General features: G+C 42.8%; 1 protein-coding gene across 4 annotated transcripts in view; it reads right to left on the reverse strand.

Moving 5' to 3' along the window:
* The window catches only part of eml5 (EMAP like 5), a 192310-nt gene that overhangs the window by 19158 nt on the left and 159587 nt on the right, over nucleotides 1–13565 (reverse strand). For 3 of the 4 annotated variants that reach the window (XM_041214374.1, XM_041214375.1, XM_041214376.1), the window contains one exon: nucleotides 7834–7854. The exons of the other annotated variant lie outside the window; for it this stretch is intronic. In XM_041214374.1, coding sequence (XP_041070308.1) covers nucleotides 7834–7854 — 21 coding nt within the window. The remainder of the gene's footprint in view (nucleotides 1–7833; nucleotides 7855–13565) is intronic. 4 annotated transcript variants of the gene reach the window in all.

Consider the following 13565-nt stretch of genomic DNA (forward strand, 5'->3'; position numbering starts at 1 on the left):
CCCGCCGATGGTATAGTAATGATCTGCCAGTTTAACAAGTTTTGTAATTAACACGTGGTAATATTATATCATCAACGTGTAAAGCTGTACTAATTTGCAAAGATTAAAATGTTTAACTGTCCAATGTGGACCTTTTTTTTTGTTTTAAGACCATAAGACATAGGAGCAGAAATTAGGCCAATTGGCCCATCGAGTCTGCTCCGCCATTCAATCATGGCTGATAAGTTTCTCAACCCCATTCTCCAGCCTTCTCCCCATAACCTTTGATCCCCTTACCAATCAAGCACCTATCTATCTCGGTCTTAAATACACTCAATGACCTGGCCTCCACAGCCTTCTGTGGCAATGAATTCCATAGATTCACCACTCTCTGGCTAAAGAAGCTTCTCCTCATATGTCTTCCCTTTACTGAGGCTGTGCCCTCGGGTTCTAGTCTCTCCTATTAATGGAAACATCTTCTCCACGTCCACTCTATCCAGGCCTTTCAGTATTCTGTAAGTTTCAATCAGATCCCCCCTTATCCTTCTAAACTCCATCGAGTATAGACCCAGAGTCCTCAAACGTTCCTCATATGTTAAGCTTTTCATTCCTGGGATCATTCTCGTGAACCTCCTCTGGACCCTCCTCAGGGCCAGAACATCCTTCCTGAGATACGGGGCCCAAAATTGCTCACAATATTCTAAACATGGTCTGACCAGAGCCTTATAAAGCCTCAGCAACACATCCCTGCTTTTATATTCTAGTCCTCTCAAAATAAGTGCCAACATTGCATTTGCCTTCCTAACTACTGACTTAACCTGCAAGTTAACCTTAAGAGAATCCTGGACTAGGACTCCCAAGTCCCTTTGCACTCCAGATTTCGGAATTCTCTCCCCGTTTAGAAAATAGTCTATGTCTCTATTCTTCTTATCAAAGTGCATGACCTCACACTTCCCCACGTTGTGTTCCATCTGCCACTTTGCCCATTCTCCTAACCTGTCTAAATCCTTCTGCAGCCTCCCCGCCGCCTCAAAAACTACCTGTCCCTCCACCTATCTTTGTATCATCTGCAAACTTAGCCAGGATGCCCTCAGTTCCTTCATCTAGATCATTAATGTATAAAGTGAAAAGTTGTGGTCCCAACACTGACCCCTGCGGAACTTCACTAGTCATCGGCCGCCATCCTGAGAAGGACCCCCTTAGCCCCACTCTCTGCCTCCTGCCAGACAGCCAATCTTCTATCCATGCTAGTACCTTGCCTCTAACACCATGGGCTCTTTGTTTTACTTCCTATCATGTCCAACTGGAGTTTGATACAATCCATTAAATATTAATGAAACACTGGTCAGGAAGGTAACGCTGCCATGCAAAATCTGCTTCCCTTATTCTTAAACAGCCTTACATTTGAGTATTCATGCACTCTTTATTGAATCTCAAATCTCAAAATGGTGTTCCAGTCTCAGAAATAACAAGATAAATGAGAGTCTTAAATGGCAAACCAGACACAACATAGGACAGGGTTTTCGTTGGTCAGGCGGACGCGGCAGGTGGGCCCGGGAGCGGCTAGGAAATGGTCCATCGCCCGCGATTGGTCCCTGACCAGGATTTCACACTGTCTGGCCACTTAATAGCCAGCCTGCGGGAAAGGCTCACTGAGGAGCTCAGCGCTGCCGGGGTAGGGACAGGAGGAGCGCGAGCGCAAAAGTTTGCGCATGCGTGATGGAGCGCGTACTGAAGGCTCCCTGAAGGCACAGAGCTGCCTCAGGGAGCTGAAGAACTGTGGAAACCAAAACGAAGATTTTAAATATTAGAGAAACATGCCCCCACGTGTGACTCAGTCACATGAACAGGGACATATTAAAAATGATGTGTAAAAATTTTTACTGTTTTGTTAATTACTGCCAGAAACCATCAACCTGCCCGTGGATGAGGTTTCATTAAAAGTCCAAAGGCCACCTTGCTGATTGGCCCACCCGCTAACTGGAAGGTTGGACGGGCAGCAAAAAACATTCAATTATTTAACTAAGGGCTTTAATAGGCCTCTTAATTGTCGGTGGGTGTGCTGCTGACTCTCACGCACACCCTCCAACCAAAATATCGCGTGATTGTGCGAAGACGTCGGGACGCTCGCCCGACATCATCATGCGCTATTTTATGCCCGATCGGGTCAGGCACGTGCCAGCCCACGGGACATAAAACCCTGCCCACAGAACTTAGAAGTGAATTTGATGCACGAGTATTTTTGCATGAACGTTCAGTTCTTCTGTGTAATCTTTGTGAGAGAGGTTTATCTTGCAGTAGTTAAATAACAATGTTCTATTTCCATTTCTGTATGCCGGGCTCTATCATCAGTTTAACTAGAAAAAACATAAATTGTTGGATTTGAGCAAATATTAGTAATGTGCTGGTACTCTGTTTCTGCAGACAAAAGTAACTGGTAATCTGCTTCTGCAGACAAGAGTAACTGGTAATCTGCTTCTGCAGACAAGAGTAACTGGTAATCTTTTTCTGCAGACAAGAGTAAATGGTAATCTGTTTCTGCAGACAAGAGAATTTGTCAGTGCACTTGATGTAAAAAAAATTGTCTGGCTGTAGCCAAGAAGAACATGAAGAATGGAGAATCGCTAGCCTGTGACAGATGGAAAATTGGGCAGGCTTCATCATGCCAAATGCAGTAACAGAAAATCCAACTCCTAAGGGCTCATTTTAATAGACCTAACTGGCTGAATTTTACTTGGATCGGGTGGGCACGCATCCGACCCAGTCGGGTGTGAAATTGCACGAGAGGACATTGGGGGAGCGTCCCGACGTCATAGTCATAGAGTTAGAGTTATGCAGCACAGAAACAGGCCCTTTGGCCCATCGCGTCCATGCTGGCCATCAAGCACCTATCTATTCCAATCCCATTTTCCAGCTCTTGGCCTGTAGCCCTGTATGCTATGGCATTTCAAGTGCTCATCTAAATATTTCTTAAATGTTGTGAGGGTTCCTGCGTCTCCCAACCCCTCATTCAGTGTGTTCCAGATCCCAACCAGCCTTTGGGTGAAAATTATTTTCCTCAAATCCCCTCTAAACCTCCTGCCCCTTACCTTAAGTCTATGCCCCATGGTTATCGACACTTCCGCTAAAGGGGGAAAAATTCCTTCCTAACCACCTTATCTATGCCCCTCATAATTTTGTACACCTCTATCAGGTCCCCCCGCAGCCTTTTCGGCTCTCAGGAAAATAACTCTAGCCTATCCAGTCTCTCTTCATAGCTGAAACGCTCCAGCTCAGATAACATCCTAGTGAACCTCCTCTGCAACCTCTCCAGTGCAATCACATCCTTCTTATAGTGTGGCGACCAGAACTGCACACAGTACTCCAGCTGTGGCCTAACTAGCGTTTTTTCCAGCTCCAACATAACTTCCCTGCTCTTATATTCTATGCCTTGGATAATAAAGGCAAGTATCCCATATGCCTTCTTAATCACCTTATCTACCTGTGCTTCTGCCTCAGGGGTCTATGGACATGTATACCAAGGTCCCTCTGATCCTCTGTACTTCCTAGGATCCTACCATTCATTGTGTATTCCCTTGCTGTGTTAGTCCCCCCAAGGATTAGATTCCATTTGCCACTGCTCAGCCCATCTATCGGCCCAGCTATATTATCCTGTAATCTCAGGCTTTCCTCCTCATATTTATGACCACCAATTTTCGTGTCATCTGCGAACTTACAGATCATACCTTCTATACTCACGTCTAAATCATTAATGTACACTACAAACAGCAAGGGCCCCAGCACCGATCTCTGCAATACACTGCTCATCACAGGCTTCCAATCACAAAAACAATCTTCGACCATCACTCTCCGCCACCTGCTAAATTGCCCTGGATCCCATGGGCTCTTAACCTTCTTGACCATTCTCCCATGCGAGACCTTGTCAAAAGCCTTACTGAAGTCCATGTAGACTACATCAACTGCATCTTCCTCATCTACACAACTAGTCACCTCCTCGAAAAATCCAATCAAATTTGTTAGACATGATCTCCCCTGACAAAGCCATGCTGACTATCCCTGATTAATCCCTGCCTCTCCAGGTGGAGTTTAAACCTGTCCCTCAGAATTTTTTCCAATAGTTTTATACCACTGATGTTAGACTCACAGGCCTGTAAATACCTGGTTTATCCCTACTACCCTTCTTGAATAACGGTACCACAATCACTGTCCTCCAGTCCTCTGGCACCTCTCCTGTGGCCAGAGAGGATTTGAAAATTAGTGACAGAGTCCCTACAATCTCCTCCCTTGCCTCACATGGCAGCCTGGGATACATCTCATCTAGGCCTGGGGATTTATCCACTTTTAAGCCTGCTAAAACCGCACCCTTATCAATGCTAATTTGTTCATGTATATCACAGTCCCCTCCTTGATTTCTACACCTACATCGTCCTTCTCCATAGTGAACACAGATGAACAGTACTCATTTAAAACTTCACCTACGTCCTCTGGCGCCACACGCAGATTGCCACTTTAGTCCCTAATGGGCCCTACTCTTTCCTTGGTTATCCTTTTACCCTAAGTAAATTTATAAAATGCCTTGAGATTTTCCTTTATATTGCCTTTATCAGTGTTTTTGCATGCCCCCTCTTCACTGTCCTGATTACTTTTTTTAAGTACCCCTCTATACTTTCTATACTCCTCTAGGGCTTCCGCTGTTTTCAGCCCTCTGTATCTGCCATAAGCCTCCTTTTTTTTCCTTATCTAATCATCCATATCCCTTGACATCCAGGGTTCCCTGGACTTGTTGGTCCTACCCTTCACCGTTACCAAAACATGTTGGCCCTGAACACTCAATATTTCCTTTTTGAATAACTCCCAGTGCTCTGATGTAGACTTTCCTACAAGCAGCTGCTCCCGGTCCACTTTGGCCACATCCTGTCTTATCATATTGAAATCGGCCTTCCCCCAATTCAGTACCTTTATTTCTGGTCCATCTTTGTCCTTTTCCAATAACTACCTTAAATCTTGGCGTTATGGTCACTATTCCTGAAATGCTCCTCCACTGACACTTCTGCCACTTGCCCGGCTTCATTCCCTAAGATTAACTCCAGTACCACTCCTTCTCCAATGATCCAGGAAACAAAAGCCCTCCCTCCTGCACCATCTCTTCAGCCACGCATTCATCCTCTCTATCCTCCTATTCCTATATTCACTCGCAAGTGGCACAGGAAGTAATCCATAGATTATAACCTTTAAGGTCCTGCTTTTTAATCTGCTACCTAGCTCCCTAAATTCTTGTTGCAGGATCTCATCCCTCATTCTACCTATGTCTTTGGTACCAAAGTGAACCACGACCTCTGATTGTTCACCCTCCCACTTTAGAATGTCCTGCAGCCGTTCTGTGACATCCTTGACCCTGATATCAGGGAGGCAACATACCATCCTGGAGTCACGTCTACTGCTGTAGAAGCACCTGTGTGCACCCCTCACTACTGAGTCTCCTCCACGATTGCTCTTGCACTCTTACTCCTCCCCCCTTTTGCAGCTGAGCCACCCACAGTGCCGTGAACTTGTCTCTGGCTGCACACTCCAGAGGAACCTTCACCCTCATATTTTCCAACACAGAAAAATGGTTCGAGTGAGATGCACTCTGGGGCTTTCCTGACCATCTGCCTACCTTCCTCCTTCTGACTGGTGGTTATCCATTCCCTTTCTGACTGCACTTCCTTAAGGTGCGGAGTGACCACATCTAAAAACGTGCTTTCCACGTAACCCTCAGCCTCACGGATGCACTGAACTGTCACCAGCTGACGCTCCAGCTCCGAAACCCGTTGCTTCAGCTGGTCAAGCTGGTGGCAATTCCTGCACATGGTCATCCGGACTGCAAGGTGTGTCTAAGAATTCCCACATGCTGCAGGCCATAGAACACACGGGACTGAGCTCCCTTGTCATACTTTTTGTTTGTTTTTAATTAAAAGACTATTTCCTTAAATTTAAGCCCCGTTCTGCTCAGTAAAGTCTCGCTCTTTACAGCCCCACTCTGTTCAGTGAAGTCTCGCTCTTTACAGCCCCACTCTGTTCAGTGAAGTCTCGCTCTTTACAGCCCCGCTCTGCTCAGTAAAGTCTTGCTCTTTACAGCCCCGCTCTGCTCAGTACAGTCTCGCTCTTTATAGCCCCACTCTGCTCAGTAAAGTCTTGCTCTTTACAGCCCCGCTCTGCTCAGTACAGTCTCGCTCTTTACAGCCCCACTCTGCCAGTAAAATCTCGCTCTTTACAGCTCTGCTCTGCTCAGTAAAGTCTCGCTCTTTACAGCCCCGCTCTGCTCAGTAAAGTCTTGCTCTTTACAGCCCCACTCTGCACAGTAAAGTCTCGCTCTGCTCAGCGAAGTCTCGCTCTTTACAGCCCCACTATGCTCATGTCATTGTGCACTCACATGATATTTCACTTGGCGGGTGCGTGCAAAAGTTGAAAGTAATTAAGCCCATTAATAGCGCAGTTGTCTACGGTTTTTCTTTGGCTATCTGACCTTACGGTTGGCGAATGGGCGAATCGGCCAGACGGCCTTTACATTTTCATGAAACCTCATCCAAGAGCGGGATGAGGTTTCCGTTATGAAATGAAATAAAAATAAAAATAAAAATCTGTGTCAGCATTTTTATCAGCTATATTTTCAGGTGCCTGATTGTGATGCTCGGACATACTTTTCTGCTTTTTAAAACTTTATTAGAATATTTTTGGGTTTACAGCTACCCGAGGCAGCTCTCTGCCTTCAGGGAACTTTCTCTAAGCACTCGCCCATGCCCACATTGACATCATCGCCCACCCTTCTCCCGCTCCCCCCCCCAGCAGCAATGAGCTTTTTAGTGTGTGCTTCATGCTGGCTGGCCATTAATTGGCCAGCCAGTAGGAAACTGCGGTCGGCGATCCATTTCCCGACCCATCAATTGCGCCCACTGGCTGAGCTAAAAATTCAGGCCATTGTTCCCAAAACCTGGTCATAATTTCCCAATTCTTGGCTCATCAACCTTCTCCAACACCCTCCTGTTTTTGAGCCCTCCTGTGCTCTGAGTTACAGCTGATCTTCCCAATTCGGAGCTCTCATATTACAAGGAATTTGTGGCAACATAATGAACAACTATTGATGGCAGACATAGCAATGCTACACAAGTTACTCCACCACAAACCTTCACAGGTGTCTACCCTTCACTGGTTTACTAATGCATGAATATCTACATACAAATTAATGTTGATGCCAGTCAGGTGCAACACAGGAAAACATCCCAAGGCACTTCACAAAAAGCAACAATGTTTTAAGTCTGACTCCTTAGATCTGCTTTGAGTGTTTCAGTTAATGCTCATCTTACAAATTAGTTCTACAATTTTGTGACGGACAACTTTTTGTTTTCTACCTTTCTTTTGATACCTTTTAAACACACAAAGTTACTTAATCCCTCAAAATTTATTTTGATTTATTTATTATCAGTAACTTATGACTCAGCTAAATTGCAGTGATTTTTATAATTCATTATAGTTCTTATTACTATCTGCTCTTTAATGGAAATTGAATATAATCTTCAGTCATTTAACAAGTCCGAGAAAAATAACTATTTTGAAGATCCCAGTGCAATTAAATTAGATATTTATGCATCATGAAAACTATTATTTGACAAATGATTTAATTATTGGTAAGTAACCAATCTAACCAAATTACTGAACTGCTACTTATTTCTAATATATTAACGCTTCTTGTGCACACTGCTTTTAACAGGCATAGCCCATTACATTTTGAGAATGTTATTTTAATTATAAAGTGTAGTTTGCATTCCTTAAGTAGTTGAAGAGAAGGATGTAGCCCAAATACTTTAGATTTCTTACCTGATGTGTCAGCAGAGTCACCTTTAAGTTATACCACAGCCAAGGCCAGAAACAAAATACAATACAAAAACAAAACAAAAATAACAAAAAAAGCACAGTTAGAGTGAAACACATTGTAAGTACTGGTAAATATACAAAAACATGCTTTTAGTATAAGCTACATCAGTTGGAATTGTTTATATTAAGATTTGCTCTTTCTGGATATCTATCAGTACTTAAAATTATAGATTAAAAAAATTAAAACAACACCAAAATGTTTGCAATAAACAGATGTCAGCTCCACATGCATGCCTATGAACATGATTTTTATTGAAGGTTCTAATGGATATGCTACCACATCCCTGCATTTCCTCATATTTCAATTGAAAGAGGATTTCAAATGTTTACAATAATTGCTACAAAACGGTTTAATTTTTCAAAATGAAGTTGTGCCGCAGTGTCACAGTATCAGGATAGAGGATCAACCATTTGAAACTGAGATGAGAAGAAATTTCTTCACTTAAAGGGTTGTGAATCTCTGGAATTCTCTACCCCAGAGGGCTGTGGATGCTCAGTCATTGAGTATATTCAAGATGGAGGTTGACAGGTTTTTGTGTAGTAAAGAGACTTGAGGGATATGGGAATAATGTGGGAAGGTGGAATTGAGGTAGAAGATCTGCCATTCAACAAAAGTATGGCTGAGCAGGTTCAAAGGACCAAATGGCCTATCAGCTCTTCTTAAAAAATGTTCTTATGCTCTACAGCTAGGCCAGCAGACATTGGAATAAACACAAATTGTTGTTGTACACCTGTAGGGAATATGTCTATCTGAATTAATAATCTCACATTTAGCTGTGTTTCACAGTTGCCATCAAAAGAAAAAGAGCGGTCCCAATTTTACTGCTACCAACTTTGTATGATGTGATAATATTTGTAAAATGGCCAATCTTGCTGCACTTGTGATAATTCTCATTTCTCATTTAGCAACTAACCAGCCAAATCACTTGTAAAACGCGCAGATAATCCAGCTGTGCAATGAGAAAAAGAGAAGCATTTACAAAAGCTTAATAAAATGCTCAGAATGCCTGTTTAAATTACTCGGGACCAGAAGATCCTGCTGAACTGCCTTCTTGAAAATTGAGATGGTCTTTTTGGTGGAGGAAGAGGAGGACTACAAACATTGTTAGAAACAACAGCTAACAGGACAGGTAAATTCTGCTTCTGCTACTCTGAAGAGCTTCAAAGAAAAATTTAAGGCAATGCTGAAGCAATATAATAGAAAGATAGTGGTGTGATTCATCGGACAGCTTCCTGAATTGAAAAGATATTACAGCAGATGTAGCTCATCTTAATATTGTGATGAAGGAAATAATTGTTATAAGTTTTAAAGTTGGGGGTGAAGTGGGGCACTTAATATTTGCAATGAAATCAAAAATGAATTCTTCATAAATTTGCTTAAAAGTTTGCAACAAATAACCCAAATATGAATTCTTCCTGTTTAGAAATTCTAGATGAATATCAACAAAAAAAATTTTAATCAGAGAAATGAACAATCAGGTGTGAATTCAGCCTGTCTCAATATGGAGATGAAGGAAACATATGGATGCAAAGTTCAGTGACTTGAATAGCATCTATTACATCATAAATGGAAATAAATTAATGACATAAGGTGGTGAAGGACATTTATTGATAGGAATCTTTTTTTAAAAAAAAGTACATATAGAGAAGCAAAATGAAATGACAGCTTGGCTCAATTCTAGCACATTTTTCTCTAAACTACAAGTTTACAAACTCAACCCTCACTCCAGGACATCAACACATACTTTAGTTTGACACTTGTGTGCAGTACTGAGGCAGTGTTGCATTGTTGGAGGTACTGCCTTCAGGGTGAGATGGTAAACCCAAGCACCTGTTCAGGTAGAGGTAGAATATGTCACAACACTACGTGATGAGGAGCAGCTGACGTTCTTTTGGCCAGCATATACTCTTCAATCAAAACCACTAAAATAGATCTGGTTCTTTATTTCCTTTGTTTGTAGAACCTTCCCTGTGCAAATTGGCTGCCGCAAAAGTCAATATAATAAAACCATCAACACTTTACAAAGTCATACATTAGCCATGAAGAGCTTTAAGACGTCCTGAGGATGTGAAAGATGCAATATACATGTGGGCTCTTTCCTTCCTGTAGACATGTTAAGGAGGAAGAGAGAGCTAATAAAAATATTAAACTCCACAAGTTATCACAAGGGACAAGATTTGTTGAAAATTACACGATTGAAAGCTCATGTTAATGTACCCTGCTGTTATGTTTACGGAAGAAAATGCATTCAACAGGTGTAACACAGGTGATACACAAACGTTAAAACAATTATTTTGATACAAATTGTTAGTTTTAGTATTGCCATACGCCCAATGGTTTGACACATCTCATGAAGTGCTAGCAGCATTTTTACTTCTTTTAAGTCTGGCTTGGTGGAATTGTTGCTACAGAAGTGTAATGGGACAGAACCGCGAAACCATGTGTGATTTTCCAAGGTCAGATTAATCTCCATATTGTGGATGATTTCCTGGCAACAACTTGCATTTATATACCACTTTGTCCCAAAATGCTTCACAGTAGTGCTATCAAACAAAATTTGGCACTGAGCCTCAGAAAGAGGTTTTAGGGCAGATGACCAATAGCTTGTTAAAGGAACCTTTAAGGAACTGTCACAAAAGAATAATAATTCTCATAATATTATTGGTATTTATTGTAAAAGTAGGTTAATAGTGGGGTTTGGATTGTTTGTGTGTGTGTGTGTTTGTGTGTGTATGTGCATGTGTGTGTCTGTGTGTGGGATCTAATTGAATTGGAGACAGGTGGTCTGGACGCTTTGATTCATCAAAAGAAGCTAGGTTTGAAATGTCAAATACGTAAACACGGCTGAAGTTTTAGAATGTGAGGTGAGGAGAATTTGCATTTTTAGATAAATCAGGACAGTTTAAATTTCAAAGAGATGGTAGTATGTTAATCCTAACCAAAGAAGCTAGGCCAAGCAGTGTGTTTATTTTTCCCAAAGATAAATGACAATATTAGCACCATGAATAGATTTATATTATAAGAAAGGTAAAGTTTCAAAGACATATGGGAACAATGGAATTTGCATTAAAAGGGAGAAACATGTATAAAGGAGAAAAGGCTATGGGCAACATCATCTCCCCAGTTGGTTGGGGGGGGGGGGGGGGGGGGGGGGGGGGGCGCAGGGGGAGGAGTGCGGGAGTGGGCGCGCTTCCGATCGGCACCCCCGATTGGGGCTGTGCCACCATTTTACGTGGGCGGGCCAATTTAGGCCTGCCCAGTGTGACGTGTGCCAGGAAGCGCTATGTGCTCCCTGTGTGTGGGCGAGGGGAGGGGGTATTCCCTCAACTGGGAGTACGCTCTTTCGTACATGCACGCAAAAGAGCGCACAGATCTCCCTGAGGCACCGATTTAAAACTTTCAGTAAAGATTAGAAAAAAAATTCCCTGCCATGTCCCCTCACTGTCACATGAGCTGGGACACGTCCATAACTTTTATTGTAAAATATTCTGCATTTTTAAAATCACTCATTAAACCTCATCATGGATGAGGTTTCATGTTTTTTCACAAGCCCGCCTGGGCTCCTGGCCTGCCCGCCAACCTTAAGGTTGGATGGGCAGGTCTATTAATGAATTCAATTGGTTTTTTAATGGCCTTAATAGGCCATTGACAGGTCAAGGGGTGCGCATCCGAGTTGGATGCACGCCTGCCAAAGTGAAAATCTAAATGACGTGAGGTGATGTCGCGATGCACAGCCGACGTCACCCCGCGTAATTTTACGCGTCGGCGAGTGGGCACCACCCCCGCTCGCTGACCGGCAGATGCTGGCCTGTGTGTCAGGGAGAAAGGCATTGTCAGATCTACCAGAAGTGTGAAAAGCCTCAGTATTTGTGCATTAAGCTGCTGTCTACAGAAGCTGGGAAAAGTCACTTTGAATTCTACTGTTCTACTGTCCAAGATATTGTGTTGACTTGCATGGATCTGTTTAAGTCTACTTTTTTACCGTTGCCATAACGGGGGTGGAACTGGAAGCCAGATTAATTAGTGGGTTTAGGAGTTATTATAGTAGTAATTTGTTGACCCATGTATGTGCTTGAAATCTTTTCTTTTGCTAATAAAGGTTTAATTTAGTTCTGTAAAAAATCTCTAGAGTCTTGGTGGACTTATTACTACTGAATTCAGTGCACACATCTCAAAATAAAATACAAATTGCAAAATCGTTGTGATCATGTGATCAAGTTTCCCTCGTGGATTTGATCCACCTGGCACACATCATCTGCTATGTCATAACAAATCATTTTAGAGAGATAGAGAGATAGAGAGATGAAGGAGTTTAGGGTGTCAATTGCACTGCCTTGGGCTTTGGCAGCTGAAGGTGTTGCCAATGGTTGATCGATTAAAATCAGTGATGGACAAGTGGCCAGAATTGGGGAAGCACAAATACCTGAGAGTTGTAATGTTGGAGAAAATTAGAAAATTGCAGGGAGGGAAAGGGGAGGGGTGAGGGACAGGAAAGGAAGGGGGAAGGGAGGAGAGAAGGAAAGGCAACAAGGAGAAGGAACATAGAGAGAGGAAATGTGGTGGGGAGGGGGAAATTAGTGGTTAAGGAGGAAGTAAGAGGGGGGGGGAGTGGAGTAGGGAGAGGAAAGGAAAGGGGGAGGGGGCACCAAGCATGTTTATTTTTGCTAGGAATTGGAGGAAATCTGCGTTGGGAGCATAGGAATATATTAAGGGCAGGATTTTCCAGTCATCAGGTGGTGAAATGGGCAGGTCCAGGAGCAGCCGGGAAACGTCCTGCTGCCCGCAATTGGCCCCCGACTACAATTTCACACTGGCTGGCCAATTAATGGGCAGCAAGGGTGAAAAGTGCGCTGAGAAGCTCAGCGCTGCCAGGTGGGGGTGCAGGAGGAGTGGAAGTGTAAAAGTCTCCCATGTGCGGAGGAGCGTGCACTGAAAGCTCCCTAATGGCACTGAGCTGCCTAAGGAAGCTGAAGAATTGTAGAAACAAAAATAAAGATTTCACAAAGGAGAGAAACATGTCCCATGTGACTTAGTCACATGAACAGGGACATATTAAAAATGATGTCCAAAATTATATATATATTTTTAATTACTGTTGGAAGCCTCGCCCCACCCAACTCTCAATTGCGTGAATGCGCGATGACATTGGGACGCTCGCCTGCGTCACTGCGTGCTATTTTACGCCCGATCGAATCAGGCGCGCGCCTGCCATGGGATGTAAAATCCTGCCCCAAGGCCAAAGATACACCTTCAATGTTAGAAGGTATTTTGCTGCGGTTTTGTATGTCGTTTTGGCTGTTAAGACAGACATAATTCTGTATGCAGCTGCAATTTTTATAACTAATGCCATTACACAGATCAAATTGTGAATTCATTTTTTCATCATGAGTATTTTTTTACATTTTATTTCCCCTGTGGTAGCTACAGTACTGTAGTATGGATTTTTGTAGTATGGCTGATTCTATATATCATATCTGGAATGTGTGGAAGGAAAGTCAACACATTCCAAAGCAGCTGAACTAGTCAAAAAACTTGTAAAGGATACTTAAAAAAAAACTGACAACAAAAGAAAATTTGTGCATGGTTTGACTAAATGTTAACATAAGCTTGTGGTATTGTACCTTTAAATTAATTTTATTGTACAAAATGTGATAATCTTCCAAGGGAAACTACT

This window comes from Carcharodon carcharias, chromosome 20, assembly GCF_017639515.1.
Source record: "Carcharodon carcharias isolate sCarCar2 chromosome 20, sCarCar2.pri, whole genome shotgun sequence".
NCBI lineage: Eukaryota > Metazoa > Chordata > Chondrichthyes > Lamniformes > Lamnidae > Carcharodon > Carcharodon carcharias.